Source organism: Callospermophilus lateralis, chromosome 1, assembly GCF_048772815.1.
Source record: "Callospermophilus lateralis isolate mCalLat2 chromosome 1, mCalLat2.hap1, whole genome shotgun sequence".
Classification (NCBI taxonomy): Eukaryota; Metazoa; Chordata; class Mammalia; order Rodentia; family Sciuridae; genus Callospermophilus; species Callospermophilus lateralis.
In genome coordinates, this window is record NC_135305.1 from 52,812,836 (window position 1) to 52,836,027 (window position 23,192).

General features: G+C 51.1%; 1 protein-coding gene across 1 annotated transcript; it reads right to left on the reverse strand.

Moving 5' to 3' along the window:
- Positions 1–1,648: 1,648 nt before the first annotated feature.
- Impdh1 (inosine monophosphate dehydrogenase 1) lies at positions 1,649–18,257 on the reverse strand. The gene is made up of 15 exons (XM_076834340.1): positions 17,997–18,257; positions 13,978–14,076; positions 11,965–12,013; positions 9,676–9,777; positions 9,481–9,555; positions 8,975–9,181; positions 8,735–8,822; positions 7,758–7,957; positions 6,186–6,276; positions 5,923–6,018; positions 4,524–4,667; positions 4,295–4,439; positions 3,831–3,974; positions 3,645–3,728; positions 1,649–2,407 (listed from the first exon to the last, which is right to left on the reverse strand). Exons 1-15 carry the CDS (start codon positions 18,164–18,166, stop codon positions 2,386–2,388), a joined length of 1,716 nt encoding a protein of 571 aa, XP_076690455.1. The 5' UTR covers positions 18,167–18,257; the 3' UTR covers positions 1,649–2,385.
- Between the last annotated feature and the right edge of the window lie 4,935 nt (positions 18,258–23,192).

Here is a 23,192-nt window from a genome sequence, read left to right on the forward strand (position 1 = left end):
AACAGTGGTTCTCAAACTTTGGTTTGTATCAGAATCTGGGTGCTGATTCATCATTCAGAAGCCTAGATTCCAGCTCTCTCCTGAGAGCCTCTGCGTTCCTTATTGGCCCTCCAGATGATTCTGATGCACACCAAAATTTGAGGAGCACTGTGCTAAAAATTCCAAAATTCCAAAATTTGAGGAGCATTGTGCTAAAAATTCAGAAGGGCCAAACTAATGTGCTAAGATACATAGTAAAGTGGAGGTGCTGACTTACAAGGTAACCCATTCTACTTAGCTCTACTGGCAAATCAGGTCTAGTTCAAAAAATCCTCTCCCTTTGATCCAGAGTACTTGGCATTTACCTAAAAACCTAAAGACTTTCCTATCTCAACTGCTGGTCACGTTGCTTCCTGCATGGTTTTTGTTTTTTGTTTTCTTTTTGGCAGAAATGGGATTTGAACTTGGCCCTTGCCTATGCTAGGAAGTGCTCTACCACTGAGTTACATCCGTAGCTCTTTTTTTCTTGAGACAAGGTCTTGCTAAGTTGCTCAGGCTGGCCTGAAACTTGTGATCTTCCTGCCTCAGTTTCCTGAGTCGCAGGGATTACAGGAGTCTGCCAGCACACCCAGCTCCTGTTCAGTAAACCATTGCACGAGACAGGCCATGAAACAGGTCCTTATTTTAGTCCATCCCCTCTCCTCCTCAGAGCCATCTGGCTCACCTTTCTCAGGTACTCACAAAAGCCATAGACTTCAGGACACAAGACCTCCAGGGACTCTGTGTGACCCATTCCCTTGTGACAACTCCTGGAGCAGCTATTCACATCAGCTCTGAAAACATCTAACTCTTCCCTTCTCGCCCCTGAAGATGCCATGAAGCTGGAAAATATAGCGGAAGCCTGACCCAGTCATCAGATAGGGGGCCCCTGGCCAAAAGGCTTTCTGTCAATAGGGGCCCAAGAGAACAGCCATCAGCATAGTGGCAACAGGGTGCTGTGGAGCCCTCCCTTAGTCACAGAAGTGTTTCCAGATTGCCATCACTAATGACCCCCACCTTCTGTCACTAGGGCATTCTGAGGCCAACTTCTGTGTTTCATGCCTTGGTGGGACAGCTTTGCAACCATTGCTTATTGACACCGGAGCCACAGGAAGGCAAAATGTATGTCCCAAGAACTCTCAACTTTAGGAGGCAACAGCAGCCTGTGGGGCGGTATATCTACCTAGCAGGGAGCAGGGGTGGGGTGGGGTGGGGTGGAGGATGGCAAATGGGGGCAGGTCCTGAGGTGCAGGGAATAGTGGGAATTTTCACTCATCTGCCTTGTGCCCATAGGTGTGTCTCAGCTAATGAGATCACTCAGTTCAGGGCCATACCACCCAGTACTTCCACCTGTGTCCATTCTGCGTTGTTCACCATTATCAGGTTGCAATGGTACAGCAGCACCTCATAAGGCCTCAATGCTGGTCTTCTACAGCTGGGATGACCTTCTCTGCAATACTGCCCAGTGCTGGAGCTGCTGGTCACCTGGCACAACCTGCCACAAAAACAGCTGTGCCAGTATCCCCTTGAGTATTCCAACACCCTCCTTGCCTTCCTGGGAGGACCATCTCCAGTGAGGCTCTGGTTCACCATCAGCCAGTCGCCCAGTAGACAAGGGACAGAGACAAGATTTCACAGTCATTAAGACCTGCTCGATTTATTCAGATTATTTAATATATAATTATGCAACTGTGACCCCAAAGTGTGCAAAGTTAAAGCCTTCAACTGCAGCTGAGAGGAGAGGGCAGGGATGGTACACCTGGGGACAGTGGAGAGTCAGGAATGTCCGGCAGGTCTCTTCCCCAGGTTGAGGGAGGGGGGAGTGGCCTGAGGAGCAGGGCCTGGGGTAGCCTCAGGCCAGGGGAAGGGGGCAGAGACCTCCCCCTGGCCTTGATCAGGAGCCCAGAGTGCCACATGGCTGAGAGGGCAGCAGCCCGGGAAGGGGCCAGAGGCAAGGCCAGGAGAGCACCATTTGCGGGGGAGGGGGCAGAGAGGGAGATGCCCTACAGGAGAAGCCAGGAGGGGCCACCTGCCCCATGGGTGGGAGCTGGGCCAGAGCAGACTGCAGCAAGAGAGACCTGAGGCAGGCACAGGGCCTGAGAACCCAGGCTGGCTGGGCTCAGAGGGCTGAAGAAGGGAAACCCGGGGAGCTCCCAGGGCAGCCTGGTCCAGGGAGCATCCTGACTCTGCAGGGGGGTGCCCAGGGAAGGGCCACTGTCCCCTCAGGGCCTCCCCACCTCTCTCCCTGGAAAGGAGCTGGGAACTCATAGTGCAAATCCATGGACCACTCAGTTATGGAGGGAAGCTGTGCCTGAAGGGAGACCCTGGGATGTGCCCCCTCCACCACCTCGGCCTCCACCGCTGTCCTCAGTACAGCCGCTTCTCGTAACTGTGGGGATAAAGCAAGAGGGGACAAAGTGGGTGTGTGGACCCTGTTCCCTTCCTAAAATCCCCTCACCCAGGAACCCCCAGATTTGGGAAAGGACAGGTTGTTGCAGAGCCCCTGTCTCTGGGTGGGAGGAGGCAGAAGGCAGCCCTGGGCCTCTGTCCTCCCAGGCCAGGCTCCCTGAAGAACTGTGCCAGGTCCAGAGAGAGCCATGCTCCTTCCAGCCACTGCCACATCTGAGTGAACTGTCCTCATTTCCTGGGGTGAAGACGGAGCTCAGCCATCCTTACAGAGTGAGTTCTGGCCAAAAGCTGATCTGCTTCCTTGTCTGCGCCCCACCCTTGCACACACAGTGGCCAGGCTCCTTCTAGTCACTGGGTCCAGTCTAAAATGGGACTGGATCCAGCAGCCTCAGACCTGTGGTCACGGGGATCTCCCTGCACCCCGAAAAGAATCTGAATTTCTGCTGCTGGATGAGGGGGTCATGGATAGCCTCCTCTACCATGGTGCTGGAGCCAGGGGCCAGGAGAGCCAAATCCCAGGGTCCATGTCCCATGGTTCTATCCTGGCACCACCCTCAACCCAGTGCCCATCCTCCCAGCCCAGGTCCCACCCAGACTGCCCCTGCTCTACTCTACTCTTGGCCCGGGCAGCGCAGTTACTTACACGGCAGAAAGGTATAGCTATGGGAGGGTGGGGCAGAAAGAGACACAGGTTAGATGCCCGCCTATGCCTGGGGAGATGGGCCCTCTTGACCAGGGCGGGCCACATGCCTGCAACTACTGCTGCCAACCAGCTCTGCCTCCACCCGCAGTTGCCCCAGCGCCGGCCCTAGCACCTGTTTCTCTGCCCCTTTCCCCACCAGAGGGCTCCTGCCCCCTTCTGCCTGCCTATCTGGGGCCACCACCAGCAAGAGCCTAGCACCACCAGTCCCCTGCCACCAGCCACCAAGCTTCCTGAGCAAGCAAGGGCTGGGGAGCCCAGGTGGGGCTAGCGGCCACACCTCCCGTGCCCTGCTCGGGGAGATGCCCGAGGGGAGGGGAGTTGCCTGGCTGCATAGGGGCTACAGGATAAGGTTCCAGGGTGGGCTGGGCCCTGTAGGACAGGGCGATGGGTCATCCTGCAACAGCACCCATCCCTGGTATGGGTGGTCCACGGGGCCCCTGGAACCTCAACTTGGCCTTTGAACCCTGGCCCCATGTGCCCAACCCAGTGCCAGCCAGCGAGGCCACCCACTTACGAGTGCAGGCCGTGCACACCACCCTCGATCTGGGCTGACATGGTCCGTTTCTCGAACTTGAGCTCTCCTGAGTACATCATGGACCTGGCAGGCAGGCAGATGAGCAGGTTAGGGTTGCCCAAGTGAAGAGAAAGAAAGGAACAAGATGGGTGGAGCCTCCCGGCCTCCTCCAGTGGCAGTGCTCACCGCAGCACGGACAGGCTCCGGGCCCCGATGTCCTGGCAGCCATGCTGGATCCCTGCTATGAGGTAGGGCACGAACTTCTGAATGGAGCCTTTGTCCTGGATGGAGCCTGAGACACCCTGTGCGATCTTCACCTTATCCCCTTCACTGCAGGGAGGTTGTGGAGGTTGAGCCCAGCAGACGGCTGCTCAGAGGACCCCACCCTAACTCTCCAGGGCACAGGCAGAGGGGATGCCACCCAGAAAGGTCCCACAGCACCCACTCACTAGGCTACAGCAGGGACAAGCACACCCTCTGGGTCAGGTGGCCCAGGTCCTGGCCCTGCATCTGCTACTTATGCTACTTATGCCTGTGTCTTGGTTTCCAGAACCACGATATGGGGACAGGTGGCATCTGGGGAGGTCAGGGGCATGTGTGGACCCAAGGACTGCAGGTTGATCTACCAGGGCTGGGACGGGGGCACATACCTGAAGTATCGTTTCTGGCTGCTGCTACTCTTCTCCATGGCATCCAGAGAGCCCATGCCCCGGTACTTCTTGAGCCTCACCCCATCTGAGAAGAAGTACTCACCAGGGGCCTCAGTGGTGGCAGCTAGCAGAGAGCCCATCATCACTGTAAAAGTTAAAGGATCAGTGCCTCCTGCCCCCAAAGCCCTCCTACTGCCCCCACACTCCCAGCCCAAGCCCCTCCCCTTACCTGTGGAGGCTCCAAGGGCTAGGGCCTTGACCACATGTCCCACAGTCTGGATGCCACCATCTGCTATGACTGGCACACCAAAGCGCCGGGCATACTCAGCCACCTTGTACACAGCCGTGCCCTGGGGCCGGCCACAGGCCATCACTGGGAGAGGGAGGGTGCACAGGACAGAGAGGAGTCAGCACAGGGGCCAGGCACAGGCTGGGCCAGCCCTTTCTCCTTGTGCCTCCCTCCACTCTGGGGAAAGGGATGGGAGCGGATGGTGTTTCTGAGCATAAGATAGGTGTCAGGAGATAACATCAGAGTGAATGTCACTTCAGGGATCTAGGTCACCCATCCATAATAGCACTACAGGGGATTCAGGTGGGGGGATCAGTACTGGTCTTCAGAGTATAAGCACCCCAGATTGGTGGTCCCCAGCATCATCTACTCTGGAGGCACAAGGTCCCCTTTGAAGTTTTCATTTGCAAAAGCTGTTATTAGAGTTAGGTACTTATTGGACACTGGTTCACATTCATTTCTTTAATTGTCCAAGGTCCTTTAGGTTTTAAGTGGGAATTCTAAAGAACCAGTACTTTGATAGGGGTAGGTTAAAGGCTAGATAAACTAGAAAAGGGGACTTTCATTTGTTTTGTCCTTACTATACTTCAATGCTTAGTGCAGAGTCTGGCAAGTAGTAGGTGCTCAATCAGTATTTGTCAAATGAGAGAGGGCCCATGTTCCACCATAGTGGTCAGCGAAGGTGAAGGGTAAAAACTTAAAAAGCAAAGACCAAAACATGGAGATATTTGGGGCAGGGTGCACAGAGTGGGTCATTCAGTGTATTGGAGAAATGACCCTCACAGGAGGGGCCAGATACATTCCCTCTGACCAAGCCAGACCCAACACTTCCAGGCAGTCATCCCACAAGTCAGACCAGCCTTCAAGCAGGACTCTATCAACTACATTGGCAACACATGTCAGGGTCTCCTCTTCCCCTCCATGTTCAGGAACCTACCCTGCAAAAAGGCTTGTTCCACAAGTGCCTATGGAGCGGAACTCTCCGTCCCGCTCCTTCACCACATGGTAATGTGGGTTTATACTGTCCCAAAATGTTGTCTTCGTGTCTCTAAGCATCTACCTTGTCACAAATCCAGTCTGAACCCTCATATGGCTTCCAACAAGCGCCTTATAAAAGTAGGCACACAGCCCTGGGCTGCAGATGGAGTCTCCTTGACCAGGATCTGAGTAGCAGGTTGGTAGACACCCAAAACTCAGGTGCCCTCACATACTTGGTCCTGCATGAGTTACCCTAACCCACTATCCCAGGAAGGGCCTGGCAGGGTGGGCACTCCTAGGCACTTGTGGAGCAAGAACTAGAAAGGACCTAGCAGTTATTCCTCCCACCGTGGACACCCACCTTCTTGGGTGATGCAGATGGAGCCACAGCCCATGCCCACACGTAGCCCATCCACACCAGCGTCAATCAGATTCTTGGCCTGGGCTGCTGTCACCACTGGGGGTGGGGAGGAGACAGAAGAAGAGTGTGAGGATGGGATGCCCCTGCCCTGCCCAGGGGCTTCCCAGGACCTCTATTTATCCATCCCCCCAATCTGGGGGTGGAAAAGGACAGAGAAGAGTGAGGAGGTTGGAGCAGGGGATGAGAGGAGAGCCTGCACTCACCATTTCCACCAATCACCTGGAGATGGGGGTACTTCTGTTTGACATAGTGTACCATGGCAATCTGATACACTGAGTTCCCTTGGGATGAGTCCTGGGAGAAACGGGACAGAAAGCTTAGGCTAGAGAGCTGAGGCTCCTCACTGGGGGAGGAAGACTCTGAATGGATGAATCCCTGAAACTGTGAAAACTGTTTCAACAGTGCTTGTTCTAGGTGAGGGGAAGTGGCACACACTTATAATCCTGGCGGCTCGGGAGGCTGCGGCAGGAGGATCACAAGTTCAAAGTCAGCCTCAGTAAAAGTTAGGTGCTAAGCAACTCAGTGAGACCCTGTCTCTAAATAAAATACAAAATAGGGCTGGGGATGTGGCTCAGTGGTTGAATGCCCTTGAGTTCAATCCCTGGTACCAAAAAACAAACCAAAACAAACAAAGAAACAACAACAACAAAACAGTGCTAATTCTGTTTCTCCTGAAGAGTCACTTGACAAGTTTTGGCTGATCCTTAAAAGGACTAGCTTTCCCAGAATATTAAACAACACTGAGTCTTCAGTAGAGACACAGCCTTTTCCTGTGCCTCCCTATCCCCCTGTACAAGTACGTCCTCATGGAAGAGAGATACTATCTGGCCCTCCTATAATTTGGATCTTGAATTCCCAAAATGACAACATGTTGAAGACTTAGATCCCAGTCGATGGCACTATTGGGAAGTAATAGAACCTTTAAGAGGAGCGTGGTGAGGGAAGTTAGGCCACCAGGCATACTGGCCCCTCTCTTTCCTTTATCTCTGTGCTTCCTGGCCTTCACCACATTCTCCCGCCAAGATGTACTATACTACCATAGGGCCCAAAACACGGACAAGTAGACTAAAACCTCTAAAAAAGCCTTTTAAGTTGATTATGTCAGGTATCTTGTCACAGTAATGGAAAGCTAACTAACATAAGCCGCATGTAGTCCCTAACCAGTAATGTCAATCCCTACCAACCAAATGAAATTACTTAGCTGCCTTTTTTGTTCTTTTTCGTGGTACTGGGCATTGAACAAAGGTGTACTTAACCTATGAGCTATACCCCCAAACCTAATTTTTATTTTATCTTCGAGATAGGTCCTTGCTAAATTGCAGAGGCTGTCCTTGAATTTGTAATCCTCCTGCCTCAGCCTCCTGAGTTGCTAGAATTACAGGTATGTGCCATGGTGCCTGGCACTTAAGTGCTCTGAGCCTTGGTTTCTTCATCTAACAATTGAGAATGATAGTTGTACTTTAAGGTGCATTGCAAAGATTAAATGAGCAAATATGCCAAAAGGTAAGATTTTAGCTCAGTGTCGCGCTAACAAGGGTAGGAGGCTCTCAGTGAATGTGAACTATAGTTGTTAGGGTTTACTTATGCATGAGGAAGTCTCTCAGGGGGCCCACCATTGTTTTGGGCTCCACAGAAAGCCTGTGACTCTCAGAATTCTGACACTAGGGAGTGTGCAGAAATTAAGAGGAAGAACAGTGAGGGAAGGTCAAGGCTAAATGAGAGGTGAATGTGGAGACATAGAAGCATCAACTCTGAGGAGCCACTAGCCTCCTTACTAGCACTATAACGTCGGCTCCCGCCTGGGTGAGCAGGTCCAGGCGGTATTTGTCGTCCTCACGGGTACCCACAGCTGCCCCACATAGCAGCTGCTTGTGGGAGTCCTTAGAAGCCAGAGGGTAGTCTCGGTTCTTCTTCAGGTCGGTGCGGGCAATAATGGCCACCAGCTCGTCACGATCATTAACAATAGGCAGCTTCCCTGGCCAGGAAGGCAGAGGTAAGTTGAAGAAGCAGACTTTGGGATGGGCAGGGGGATTGGGTGATGTGTATTTGGGGGTAAAGAGAAAAATGGACCATGCCAAAGATTCCACTGAAGTACCCAAACCAGCCACTAGGTGACAGCACCCACCCAGGAAGTGTTCCTAAAAACCTGAATCTCTTCCCAAGGCACAGGAAGCAAAGAAACTTAGGCAAGCAGGTTCCAGGGCTTTTTATGTCCTGTGGTCTGTTAGGGGTGGGAGGGACAGCCCCTAAGCAGTGGTCACAAGCCAGGGCATAAATATGATGCTGTTTTGGAGGGGACACATGCCCTGCCCAATACAAACTCCAAAGAACTCTCTGGTATGGGCCAAATAAAGATTAGCCTATAGGAATCTAGTGATTATTATATAAACAGCTCCAATATCAAATTTAACTGCAGGACTTCTCAGAGCCTTGAATGAGCCAATATGTAATTCTTTATGCAAGAAAGGGGATATAGGAAACAGCATTTCTCAGACTTTTGAGGCCAAAGAGCCTTTATTATGTGATGAGCACCTCACAGGACTAGTTTTGAGAAACATACTGTGAAGATGCTGAATTCAGAACAGGTTTCCCTAAGCCAGGAGGATATCAGGATTCATGTTCCAGTCTGCCTGGGGCTATTCGAACCTTCCCCAAGGACCAGTGTGGTTGCTGCGAGGCTATAGAGGAACAGGGAGATCTAGGGTACAGGTAATCATGCTGGGTGTGGAGTTTTCTGCCCATTCCCCAGTACCTTTCTTGCTCCGCTGCAGGATCTCATTTGCCTCTTTCAATGTTACACCTGCTGGAGCTACCACCAGCTCAATTCGTGGTGTCATCACCTGTGGGGTCAGGAACATTTGCCTGCAAGTTGGCAGGTGAAAGAGAAGGAGCCAGACCTCCCTCTGGTCCCTAGTCACAGACACTAGCCTGGGGCCCCAGGGTGTGGAACCCTCTCTGCATTCCAGCCCTGCCTGCCCTGCCCTGCTGGCACCTCACTGAGCAGGGTGGTGTGGTCCTTCTCAGCCAGGAAGTCAATGTCTCTGGAGGTGACGATGCCCACCAGCTTGCTGCCCATGGTGCCTGTTGCGGTGATGGGGATGCCGGAGAAGCCATGCCGGATCTTGGCCTCCAGCACATCGCCCACAGTGTTCGAGGGGCTCAGCACCACAGGGTCTGTGATAAAGCCCTGCTCAAACTTCTGTGGGCAGGAGGGGAAGGAGAAGGCTGAAAGAAATCCAGGGGTGATGTGCAGCCTAGTCATGGGGGAGTGAGGCAGCCCTGGCTGTGCCACAGAGAAGCCAGGGACCTCAATAGGTTGGGGGGAGTATAGTGGAAAAATGAGGACTCATTTTGTCTCCACTGAGAGGAAGGAAAGCCAGGACCCCATAGCAGTCAACCAGGGAAAGCAGCAGCCTGTAGGGCTGCAGGGAGGGTGGGATGGCCTGCAGGGTAGGGCCTGCCAAGTGGCATCTTTCTGGGGTGGGGCCTGGTACTTGCCTTGACCTTCCGCACCTCATTGGCCTGGAACTCTGGGGTGCAGTTGTGGTGAATGAAACCAATTCCTCCCATCAGCTGGGGTGGAAGGAAAGTGTGATCAGAGTCGTGACTAACCTCCCTCAGCCCGGCCCCTCAGCACAGCCCATCCTGTTCCGTTCCCTCTGCCTAGAGTCCCCATGCAGGCATAGAACTCACAGCCATTGCAATGGCCATGTCGGCCTCTGTCACAGTATCCATGGGCGAGGATGTCAGGGGTGTCTTTAGTGTGATCTTCCTGGTTAGGGCTGATGTTAGGTCCTGAAGATGGAGGCACAGTCCATTAATAGATTTTATCAGCCAACACTCACCAGCACCTACATATAACCTGCATCAGGACAGGCCCTGGGGAAACTGCAGTGAGCAAAGCAGCTTTCATGAAACTGATATTCTACTTGGAAAGAAAGATAACAGACATGAAACACACGGACAAGATGACTTCTGTCAGGAAGAAGGCTATGAAGAAAAACAATAGAGCCAAGTGACCACCGGGAGCATGTGGTGACTGGAGTCTGGGTGACAAGGGTTGAGGTAGAGGGAGGGACATGAAGGTGTCTATTGGCACTGGAAAGTGAGTGCCTAAGGGTCTAGAGCTCAAGAAAGAAGTCAGGATTGCAAAGAAGTCAGGGATAGGCACTGCTGGTCCAAATCCCAAATCCTCCAAAATCCAAAACTTTCTGAGCACCAGAATGATAATACAAAATTCCACACTTGACCTCATGGGACAAGTTATAGTCAAAATGCAGGCATGCTAAAAATAGCACATAAAATTATTTCAGGCTAAATGTATGAGATGTATATGAAACATGAATTTCTGGTGTGGACTTGGGCCCCACCCCAAAATATCTTATTACATATATGCAAATATTAAAATTTTCAAAAAAAAATCTGAAATTTGAAACACTTCTGGTCCTGATCATTTTGGATAGGGGAGACTCGTGCAGATTGGGGAGTCTGTCTGCCTATAAAGGTGTTTAAGGCCAGATCATAGATCACTCTGAGATTCAAGTCAACAGCTACCCCCAGTCCCAGTTCCCCAAGCTGCCAGACACAGACTGTCATTTCTGAGATTCACAGACCCCTTAGGTCCATCACAGACCCTGGGCCAGAACCCTGGCCCCACAGCCTAGAAAATGTCATCTTCTCCTCTCCTATCATGCCACAGAAGAAAAGCTACAACCTTCCTGGCAAGGAAAGGGAGACCCTAAATAACTAGGCAAGAGGATCTTTTTGGTCCTTCTTTCCCTAGCAGCCAGCTCAGGGTCTGCAGAACTGGGGCTTAAACCCAGGAGTGCTCTATCAACAGGGTACACCCTCAGACATTTTTATTTTTATTTTTTTGAGACAGAGTCTCTCTAAAAGCCCTGTCTGGGCTTAAGCTTGAAATCCTCCTGCTACAACCTCCCAAGTTGCTGGGATTATAAGCATGTACCACCACGCCCAGCAGGAAACTATGTTAAACTGAACAGCTGGATCAACAAGGCTTCCTGGTTGCTGTCATAAAAGAAATCTCCAAAATAGCCTACATGTTCCCCTAATAATCTGTCTGGGTCAGCTCTGGCTACTCACAGGCTTGATATTAGCTTTGCCAACACATAAATGATCTAGGCTCAGGTGCTCTGGCCTTTCATGAGAATCAGACCAGAATAAAGAGCAATAATAACAGCAATAGAAATGGCTTTTTTATTGGTGCATTATAATTATATGCAATAGTGGGATTTATTTTGCCATATTTGTATATGTATGTGATATAATTTAATAAACCTCATTCCCCAATATCTTCCCTTTCCTGCTTCTCCTCTTCCCCTTTTTAAAAGGTGCATGAATCCATCATAGAACACCAAACTTTTTCATGAACTAATCTATACCATCCTCATTATCTCTCTTGGCTTCTCTGAGTTGACCATATATTAACTGTTCATTGCTTTGGCTCATTGCTCAGCCCCTTGTGGAAAGTAAGCCATATATTTCCTCATATTTGTCTCAAATCCTACTTTTTTCAAACCTTTTTACCAGTTCTTTTCCAATGTAGGGTCAGTGAATGATCACTGAACACAATATTCCAAGTGTCTATAATTTTACTGGCTTCCTCCCTGTCCTTGCTCAGCATTTCAGACAACATGCAGACCTTATGGTCTACATAATAAGGCAGCCACGCCCAATCCCTTCTGTCCCAAGGCCTTTTCTGAACCTTCCCCCAAGCTCTGTCAGTGACAGAGCATCCTCTGGACCCATGCCAGGCCCCTACTCAGCACTTCCCAGAACCCCCCAGCTGCCTCTGTCCCACCAGACAAAACGCTTTGCCCTGTGCCAGTTCCTCTGGCAACAATAAATGCTATACCCACCACATTCCCAAGAAATGTCTCTCCCACACCTTCCCTTGAGCAAGAAGTCAGCGTCCTCTATCACACAGCCAGCCTTTCCCCAACCAAATGAAGAGGGACTCACCACCTCATCAGCTATGAAGTCTATGAATCCCGGGAGGATCAAGAAGTCGCTGCAAAGACAGAAAGTGAGTGTTACTGATGGGCATGGGTACCCAAAAGAGGCAGGGCCTGCCATGCCAGGGGAGGCATCATGGGGATGGGGAAAAGGCCAGAGAAGCTGAGGCTGGAGCCCTCTGATCCCTGTTGTCCCACTGCTACAAACCCTCTTTATTCCCCTCACTAGTGTCTTGCTGACTCCAGCCCCAAGAGCTAGAGCCAAAGATGGCAGGTCTGTGGATCTGGGTGCCACTAAGGTAGATGGCCTACAATATCCATTGCCTTCAGGTCTCAGTGGATATTGTGAGAACATAGAAGTTCCCATATGGCCACAGAAACCAGATACAGTGCCTGCAGTGTTGATGGGGCAGATAGTAAATCAACAAAAGAAAACAACCTGAGAACAATTTTGAAGTGCAACATGGCATGAATGTGACCCAGCACAGGATGAATTGCACACTCCAGTGCCAGGGCTGCTGAGTCACCCAAGGTTCAAAGCAGCATGGAGGGACCCCAGGGGATTGAGTTCTAACATAGCAGATGCTAGGCCAGAAGCAACCAACAGACATGACCGTGGTTGGGAAGGGGAGCAAGGAAGCCTGACAGGAACAGCCAAAGTTGGCAGTTGTCAACTCTAGAGTAGGCCACGATCACAGAGAAGTCCAAAGCGGGAGTGCAGGCCTGCATGGGTATGTCTAGGTGCAGTGCCACAGCCCCAGGTCCCCAGCAGGCTCAACCTGCCTGGAATCACAGCAGGCCTTGACAGACACACCCAAAAAACAAATGTCCGTCCCACACTTCAGAGCACTCTGAACCCTAACAAGCAAAGTAACAGATGCCTCCAGTGCAGGAAGGAAAAGTCTTTAGGGCGGATGGGAGTGGGTGGTTAATGTGCCCCAAGGCCTAGAGAAACTCCTAGAAGTTCCCCTAGGGAGTTCCCCTAGGAAACTCCAGTGAAAAACCTATTAAGGTTACACCCTCTATCCCATCACCAAACACCATTACAGAAACAGAATTTTTGTTGCCCCCTGCCTCTTGGCAGCCCTTCTTTTGTATAAGACCTTTAAGTGAGACAGAATCAGGGCCTTTTAGCATTATATACTCCGCTCCCTATGGGCAGGCAAGGGGGGACCCTTCCCAGGAATGACAGTGTATCCTGGTTTTTAGGGAAACTGCCTGCCAAGTAGGAATGCTTACCATCCAGACTAGAGATGGCAGGGGGCAGTCCAAGGATACTGTTGGGTCACCAGCATCCTCACTCTGCCCCAGTCCAGAGTTCTGATGCTCATTCCTGGCAGAGACATAGTCCTGCAGCCAGGAGGCATGGTTAGTGCCAGGCCTGCAACTGGCAGGACAACTGGCTCAGGGCCAGAGTAGATCTCCATCCTCCTCCAAAATCCTATGTGCGGTGGGTTTTGGGGTGATAGTCACAAAATACTCATGCAAAGTGCCAACCTGTGGATAGGCAGGGGCACAAGTGGAAGGCTGGACTGGATGGTGGAAAAAAGGAGTCATTCCCCTGTCCAGCTGGGCTTCTCCTGGGGGCAATATTCAAGCAGCTGCCCAAGCTGGCTTCAGGAACCACTTTGCTCTCCAGGAGAAGCTAGGAGGGAAAGGGCATCCTGGTCCAAGGTCTGCTTGAAGTCTCCCCAAAACTCCCACACCCCGCTTTCCGACACATCCCAAGGCCCTTCCAGGCGGTCAAGATGCCCAAGAGAGGAGGAAGAGGGCCCGGATTCACCCGGATCTGGCCAGAAACGGGTCAAGGCACAGAGGGCCGTGATGTTGCTGTGCCACGTCCGTCTGCTCTCGGCACGGGCCTCCTTCCTTCCCGGGCCCTGCCCCCACAGCTGGCACCAAGTCACTCTTACTGGGCCGGGGCAAGCGGGCGTCAGGAAGGGGCAGCCGTGCACGTGTGGGGCCGGGGGCTATAGTGCGGCGGTGCGCGCTCGCAGGTAAGGCCGAGCCCCAAGCTTACTTGTAGGTGAGGCCATCTGCGTTGGCGAAGAGCTGCTGCGCGGTGAGCCCATCCTCTGGCACGTAGCCGGTGCCGCCGCTGATCAGGTAGTCCGCCATGCTGCCGGGAGACACCGCGACCCAACATAAACACCCTCGCGGGCCGCCCCGCTGCTGCCACCGCCACTGCCGCCGCTGCTGCTGCTGACGCGCACCGCGGCCACGCTGCTGCCGCGAGCCGGGCGAGTCAGGGGCGGGGGTTAAGGCTGCAGTGGGCGGCCCGGGCGCCGCCCTCTCCTCTCGCCCCTCCCTCGAGGACCGCTGCCTCCGCCCCGCGCCGCACAAAGGGCAGAGCCCGAACGGCTCAGCCGCGGCCAACACCACGCGCACGCCCTGGCCGCCTGCAGTGGCACAGCGATCCTGCCTGCCGAGGCAGGGCAGAAGGATGTAGGACCTGCCAGGAAAGGGACCGTGGCAGGCCAGGACACGCCCCCTTTGTCACCTTTTCACGCTCCTCCCAGGACCCCAGCTGCATGCCAGGCCTAGATCCCCCTGGCCACTGGATCTGCTGGCCTGTCTCCAGTTGCCAACCTCAGGGGTACCTACCTCTAACGTGGTTCTTCTTTTCCCTAATACTAATCTCCGCACCCTGATCAAGGCCTGGATCCCTGAGTACTCATCTGGGCTCACCTGTCCCTAAGCCACAGGAGGTAGAAGTTGGACCACTACCCCAAGCCCTACATTATTCCTAGGGGGTGGGAATTTAATGACACTCTCTGACCTTTGGCAGCCTCAGAGCCCTCTGCAGTCTACAAAGCATTTTTCACAAATGACCACATTTACTCCATAATCTATTAATTGCCAATATTAGATTCCCCCACTTAAAAAAACAAAACCTACAGTTTGGAAAGAGGGGAGCTTTTGACTCCTGGTCCAAGGCCTCATTTTGGTGGTCTTACCTCAGCTCAGAAAATGGTGTAGAAACCAGGGAGTTTGGCCCCAGAGAGGGCAGTTTGTTTTTATTTGGGAGGGTAGTGTGGTGGGAAGATGGGGGAGGTTCACAGGCCTGTGTCAGACAAGTAAGTATGCATAAAAATCAGGACAGGGGCTAGGGAACTTTTGAAAACATCCCAGAGCAAGAAGTTTTAATGGCCCTGGGTGCTCAGGAAGACAAAAATTTCTACCTGGGGGGGCAGTAAGATTAGGTAACAAATTGACTGGGGGGGGGGGGACAGGTGATCAGAACTGCTAATGCTACTCCTTGTGCCCACCCCCACAATGGTCTCCTCCCTTTGCTCTCCTATGGTTTCCATAGCTCACTTCTGATGAGGTGACCGAATGAGTTAGACTGGACTCAATCCTTTCCCTAGTATGGGGGCTGTCTGTGGCACTGGCTCCCTCCCTCCTCAGCCTTGGAGGCTGAGTTTGTTTACCTCTCAGCTGTGTGGTGGCAGCCAGACCCAGGGGAGTTTTGACTTCCAAGCCACAAGGCTCCCCGGGATGCCCCCCTCCCAACTCCGCCAGAAAAACAGACTGTTCCATCCATGCACAAAGGGGAGGGGAGACTTCCTGTGGAGTCCAGAGTGCTAGAGGAGACTCACAGATGTCCTCTTGACTCCTGTAGGGGGTAGGGACACCACCACCCTCAAGTTTCCCTCCCTCAATGGGGCTCCAGATGGGGGGCCTTTGAATGCCCTCTGGCATCAAAGAAAAGAAGAAAGGGATCGCTGGGGTTCTCACTGAGCCAGAGCTCTAGCCAGCTTTCCAGAAATGACTGGAAAACACCTTGCTGAGATCACCATTAAGAGATCTATTGGGGAGGGGGAGTTTGGTCATATGGAGGGGATCCTGGGGAGTTTGTCACTAGGACCCCTAACTGGCTATTTGGGACAGAAGCAGTGAGACTAACCAGAGAGAGAGAGCACCCTGGCCATTCAGAGCAGCCTTTTCTGGCCATAGAACTGGGCCATCATGCCAATTGTAGTTCAGAGCACAGTGGTCTCTAAGGGACCTTCTGTGGCTCACTAACCCCTAGGAATAGCGAGGGTACTATGCAGGGTTTGACCAGGACTGGGGCCCAGGAGAGCAGCTGGGTTCTGCTGTCTCAGGCCATCTTAATGTGACATCTACCCCAGTCTAGGAAACTGGGATCCAGGGGAGGAGGCTGCCAGGCTGAGTTGTGTGTGTGGGGTCACCTTCCTAGTGATTACAGACTTCATGGACCCTTACCCCTCCTGCTCTGACCTGTGACAGGGCTCCTCATTATTCTAAGCTGCTGGGCTCAGCCCTGGGTTAGGCTGTCCTTTTCCAGAGACTTAATCCATTGCCTTCCCCACCCCTTCACTCCTCCCTCTTCCTGATCTTCCCTAGCTGCTTCCTCCATGGGGAGGAGACACCAAGGCAACCAGTGGGCCTCCTTAGCCTGAAGAAGGTCTGCTGGTCCCCTGAGACTCCCCATGTAGCAGCTTCAAGGGTAGTAGGGGCAGTTCTAAACCCCTTCATCAGGGGTAGGGGAATAGTACCCAGCAGGGTACTGAGGTTCAGGCGGGGGAGCCCAGAGATCTCTATCTGAGTCTGGGGCTGTTTGAAGGAACAAGATTTCAAAACACTTTTAGGGGAGAAAAACTTGGGCACAGCTTGCCCAAGTTTGAGCCAGGAGCAGTAACACTGGACTCAAGCCCAGGACTTCTCATGGAACCCTGGCCTCTTCTTCACAGCTTCAGGTGGGTGAAGGCAGATGTAGGTCTAGCCAGCAGGTTTTGAATCTCATTACACCACCTGGCTGGGGCTCAGGTTTTATACAAGCTCTTGGGAGCCTAAGTTGGGGGGTGGGGTGGAGGGAAGGAATGTCCCTTCCATGCAACAGTACATCTGGAGAAGGGATGTTCTTGAGTGGCTCCAAGCCTGAGCTCTGAAATGATACTTTTTCTAGTACCTGCTCTATCCAAGATACTGCCTTCATCAAGCCCCCAATCATCCCAGCCTACTTCCTCCCCAACTGTGGTCTCTCCCTGTCATCTTGAGTCCTCCCAAATTACTCCCTCCCCGACCGTGCTCCTTCCCCTGTCATCTGAACCCTGAGCCTCAAGCAGCTGGATTCCTAGCATAGGAGGAAGGACAGGGTTTGCCTAAGCCTACATCAGTTCTAGAGAGACAGCCTGCAGGGACAGGTGGGACCCGGCTTCCAAGCCTCTTAAGCCTTTAAAAGTTCTTACATAAGCAGCCAGCCCCTGGGCAGAGCTACCGGGCTAATTCCCCACCCCCCCCAAACCCAGTAGCCAGGTCACCACCTCCCCAAGCTGCTGAGCACCAGCAGATGGGGCAGAGAAAGATGTCCAAATCCTCTGGACCGGAAGGACAGTGGGATTGCATTTCAAGCTGCGATACAATCCAGAGATTAGCCGCTGTCTCCTTTCCAGCCAGTTCCACTGTGACCTAGCTCATTGCCCCCACTTTCCTCTAGTCACCCTCACTCCCTTCCAGATCCCAGCATGGGGTCCTGAGTCTTAGGAGATGAGCCGGACCGGCAGCCTCAAAGGACATGGCGAGGTGGGGCCAGTGTCTTCACCTGGCCCTGGGGAGGCTCTCCATGCGGACACGCACACCGGCCAGTAAGACTACTGAAGATGGTTCTAGGAGCAAACTGCTGAGGTGGAGGAAGCAAAGTTGGACAGGGACTCTGAACCACGGTTTGAACCCCAGGAGTTGGAACCACTTGGACCCGGTGTCGTCGGGTGTGTAGTTGAGGTCTGATCCAGGGCTAAGATTTCAGGGAACGTTTTAACGACCTACTCTCTCTCCTGTTCCTTGGAGCAACGCAGCACCTAACCCGTTGCACAGTGCCTTCCGGCATCCCCGAGCCTGAGCCGTGTGCGTGGCTGCAGAAGCGCGTCGCGGGAAGTTAGGGGTGGAGGCGCTGGAGGGAAGGGAGTGTGGGCCTGCCCCTCCCCTCCCCCGCTGCGCGCGGGGTTCCCGGAGCCACCGCGCCCTCCTAGGCCGCCCGCCCCGGATGCGCCCCGCGCGCCCTGCCCTGGGCGTCACCTCTCGGGCTCGTAGCCGGCCTGCAGCAGGCGGGCGCTGTACCGCTGCGCTGCTGTCTCGTGTCCCGGGTGTTGCCGGGCTCCAGGCTCCAGAACAGCGGTGGCTCCGCCTCCCTGCAGTGGCTGCGGGAGCAGCCCAGACTCCGGTGGTAAACCAAGCGGCCCCTCCATGCGGAGGCCGTGGCTCAGGGCGGCCGAAGCCTCTCCGCCTGGAGGCTCCCCGGCCCCGGCAGGGCTGTGAGCGCACCACTCGGGGCCCGGGGAGGGGGCGGGGCCGCCGAGGCGGGGTCTGTGTGCCTGGGGCGGGTTCTGAGCGCCGGGGGCGGGGTTCCGGGAGTTGACTGGAGCCGGCTCTTGGCACCCCGCTCTGCCGTGCCCCTCTGGGCGGTTCCTCAAACTCACCCTCTTTCCCATCCCGAAGCAGGTGAGGGTACATCGGGAGGTCTATGTGGGCGTGTGTCCTCCAAGGGTGGGACAGTAACCTCGCATCTTCCCGGTCGTCTGGACCTCCTATTTTCTCATGGTTCCTTCTGAGGGAAACCAGCAGGAGAAAGAAGCGCAGGGGCAGGGGTCCTCCGCAATCTTTTGCGGGTTCTTTGGCCTTCTAAGGACAATGTTCTCTGGAGCGCCTTCTACCGGTCGGCCGCAGACCTCCCACGCTAAGGCAGAAGTTGGGACACTACCCATTTATCTCCCTTTGCCTACTCAACAGATCCCAACTTAGATGGAAAGAAAAGAGGTTTTTCCACAAAAGAAGTTTACCACTGCTTGAGGAAGGAACAAACATGCTGAAAGCTCTTTAAGGGAAAGACCCTAATCTTGTCTTGCTTGAGGTACCCCATAATAAGGGAGTGGAGCTGACAGATAAAGGTGCTCAAATTTGTTCATCCGCTGAGTAGGATGAACACCGTTTTCCATTACTCTTCGTTACCATCGTCAACAGTGATTGAGCAGCTCTCAGAGATGGCAAGAAAACTAACAGTCTCTGCTCTTAAGCAGTTAGTGGAGATAGAATAGATAGAAAATAAACAGTTGTCTTTTTTTTTTTTTTTTTTTTTGAACCCAGGTTGACATAGCCACTGAGCTACATCCCCAACCCCTTTTTGAGACAGGGTTCTCCCCCCGCCCCCACCGCTGCTAAGTTGCTGAGGCTGGCTTTGAACTTGTCATCCTCCTTGCCTCAGCCTCCTCGGGGCGCTGGGATTACAGGTGGGCACCCAGCTTGACAAATCTTATATTGTATACTTTTCTAAAGATCTGACAATTGGAGGAAAGAAATGTTAAACACAGGGGAATAATAAGATGCATTTCAAGAAAGCAAAACTGTGGCTCACTTTTCAGTGTGTTCAAAAAAGAAATTATATTTATACAATAATTAAATTTTGGACTTTATCCTTCTCAGTATCTTTTCCTATACTCCCCCAAATCAGGATTAAAACAGTTTCTGTGATTCACAGCCACATGCGAAATCTTGTCCCCGTAATGGCATTATAGACAAGATTTTGTATAACAAGTTCATTTCTATGTCCCTGCAGATCTCTTAAAGAGGCAAAGGTGAAGTAAATTGTACAGAATTCTGGTCCTGGTTAATGAAACAATCATTCTAGATGCAAAGCAAGCCAATACATAGGTTTATGACCATAAACAGGAGACTACCAGGCAGACTACATTAGTCCCTGCAGTTAGATGGGTGTAGGTCCAAATCTGGACTTCTTACTAAATAAACACCTAAGTCACAAACTCTGAGCTTCAATTTCCCTATCTTTCAAGTTCAGTCAACACTACCTATCCCATAAAGTTGGTTTGTGATGAGTGAGCAAGCACTCATGTAAAGTTACTGATTGCATAGAAGACTCTAAATAAATGGATAATCAAGTAATGATTATTGTAAATGAAATAAGCTGTAGCTAAATTCTATACTTTTGAATTGAAAGTTTAAATACAATATGTTACCATTTCTACTACATATTTATTAAACATGTGTGTATTGGGCACCTAGCATGTACCTACTAGACACTGGGAGTCTTATGGTGAACAATATGGTCATTGTCTCTGCTGTCATGGCCCTTCAAGTTCAATGGGGCAGAGATGAAAAGGCAATTAGAACACAACATGAGGAAAGTTCTGACGAAGAAGGGCACCCCTTTACACAGCACTGATGCCTGGGCAATGCACAGAGCCAGATATTCTAGAAGAAATGAGTTTACACCATTTTTTTTTGAGAGAGAGAGAGAGAGAGAGTTTTTAAATATTTATTTTTTAATTTTCGGTGGACACAGCATCTTTATTTTATTTTTATGTGGTGCTGAGGATCGAATCCAGCACCCTGTGCATGCCAGGCGAGCATGTTACTACTTGAGCCACATCCCCAGACCAGTTTGTACTGCTTCTAAGGCTCCTGCAAGCAGGCAGACTATACTAAATAAATGAATGAATGACATGCAGTGAGCAGGCAGGTGTAGTGACTGAGACAGGCACTCACAACAGAGTGGCTCTGTCTTATCTCTAGAGCTTGTTGGCTACAAATGAGATTTCCTAGCAAACTATTCATTAAAATAATCACATTAAATAGAATAGCCTGAGGACCTCAGCATTTCATAGGAAGAAGTTTTACTTATAATAATGTCTAGACCAGTAGTTCTCTGCAGAATATTTAGTAATTCTGTAGAAATCTTGGTACTGGGGATTGAACCCAGGGTCTTGCACACTGAGCTACATATAGAGCCCTTTTAAAAAATATTTATTTTTTTTTAGTTGTGGTTGGACACAATACCTTTGTTTTATTTATTTTTATATGGTGCTGAGGATCTAACCCAGGGCCTTGCAAGTGCAAGGTGAGTGCTCTACTGCTGAGCCACAACCCCAGGCCCCTTTTTGTTTTATTTAGATACAGGGTCTCACTAAGTTGCCTTGAATGTGCAGTTCTCCTGTGTCAGGCTCCCAAGTAGCTGGATTATAGGTGTGTATCACTGCACCCAGCTCAGAAGTTGCTGTTTGATATTAAAACTCAAGTGCTTCTTTTCAGTTTAGGGTTATCCTCATTTCTCTTGCTAACCACATAGTTTTTGTTTGTTTGTTTTTGTACTACTGGGGATCAAATTCAGAGTCTAGTGCATGGTAGGCAAGCACTCTACCACTGAGCTCCATCCCTACTCTATCTGATGGCTATGATCAAGGAGGAAGAGGATATGTTATTGGCATCTAGTGGGTAGAGGCCGGGATGCTGCTGCTAGATATCTACAAGTTTCAGGACAGCCCTTCAAAATCAAGAAGTACTCAGCCCAAATGTCACTAATGCTGAGGTCAAGAAATCCTCATCTGGAGGAACTATTGGAAGAAACTAGAGCCAAAGCTATACTGCTTAATATTCCTAAAGATGTCTGAACAATGGACCGTTTCAATCTTTCATCCAAGAAAGAGCTATGAAGGCCAGGCACAGTGGTGCATCCCTGCTATCCCAGTGACTCTAGAGGTTGAGGCAGGAATGCAAATTTGAGGCCAGTCTCAGCAATTTAGGGAGACCCTCAGAAACTTAGCAAGACTATCTCAAAATTAAAAAAAAAAAAATTAAAAGGGCTAGGGTATATCTCAGTGGCAAAGTGCCCCTGAGTTCAATCCCTAGACCAAAAAAGTGAGAAAGAAAGAAAGCTATGCTATCCTTACTGAGCCTCAGTTTTCTTATCTGAAAAATGAGAGTATGGGATTAGATGGGGTATAAAGCACTTTCCAGCAGCACCCTTGGCCTCTACCCGCTAGCTGCCAATAACATATCCCCTCTCTCCTTGATTATGGCCATCAGATAGGGCACTGGGTTCGATCCTTAGCACCACATACAAAAATAAGCAAATAAAATAAAGTCGTGCTGCCCATCTACGACTACAAAAACAATTTTTTAAAAAAGGTCTGGGGATGTGGCTTATTGGTTAAGTACCTCTGGGTTCAATCTCCAATACCCCACTAGCAAAAAAAAAAAAAAAAAAGCCAGGAGAGTAGTTCAGTGATAGAATGTTTGCCCAGCATTTGTGAAGTCTTTGATTCAATCTCCAGTACAAAAAAAAAAAAAAAAAAAAAGAAAGAAAGAAAGAGAAGAAAAACATAATAATGTTGAGTAGTCATCCTCAACTGGGGGAAACTTTGCCACCAGGATTCATTTGGTCCTCTCTGAAGATATTTTTGTTGCCACAGCTACAGGGTTATAGGATACTGCTAGCATCTAGTGAGCAGAGGTCAAGGATGCTGCAGAGCATTCTGAAATACAGAAGGTAACCCCCACTGCAAAGAATTATCCAGCTCATGGTGTCAATAGTGCTAGGGTTTGGGAATCCTAGTAAAAGAATTACATTGTTCATTTGGTAATGCCAACTATAGGCATTATAGAAGCTAGGAGAAGAGACCCAACACTCTATCAGCTGGGAGTAATTAGAAGAGGTTTCATAGAGAGAAAAGGACAGGACTGAGTCTTCAGAGGAGAATTAGGATTTGGAAGAGAGGGGGCCTGGAGAGGACATTCCAAGGAGGAAAGTGGGGAGAATGCCATGTGAAGGAATCCAGCAAGTTTCTGGGAACAAGTTTCTGGGAACCAAGTTTCTGGTCATGCTGGATGAGGCATGGTCTCCAATCCAAAGCTGGAAGGTTGGGTCAGGAAGGTATTGTTGTCACCATGTGACAGATGGGGTAACCGATGCACAGAAAGCTTGAGAGAGGATCCTGTGGTCATTCCTGAGCTGAGACTAGATGCCAGTCTACCTGCCTTGCTCCAGTGTCATCTACCTCCCCATGAGTCATGACCTCACCTTGCGCTGCTGCCATCAGTTGCCAAATGAAACCTTCAGAGTCATCACTCAAATCGGAACTTCTTTCTGTCCTGAGTGCGATTGTACCCTGGAATATCAGTATCTCTTTAAGGGAAAGGAGATTCTGTAGAAACACTGCCTACCCCCAACACACACACACACACACACACACACACACACACCACCCCCACACACACATCTCAAGTAAGATATGGAGAAGCTGTAGAAAATGGAATGATTTATTTATTTATCTATATATTTATTAGGTACTGGAGACACCTTATCCAGGGACACTTTATCCCTGAGCCACATCCCCAGCCCTTTTTATTTTGAGACAGGGTCTAAATTGCCTAGGCAGTCCTCTAACTTGTAATCCTCCTGCCTCAGCCTTCCAAGTTACTAGG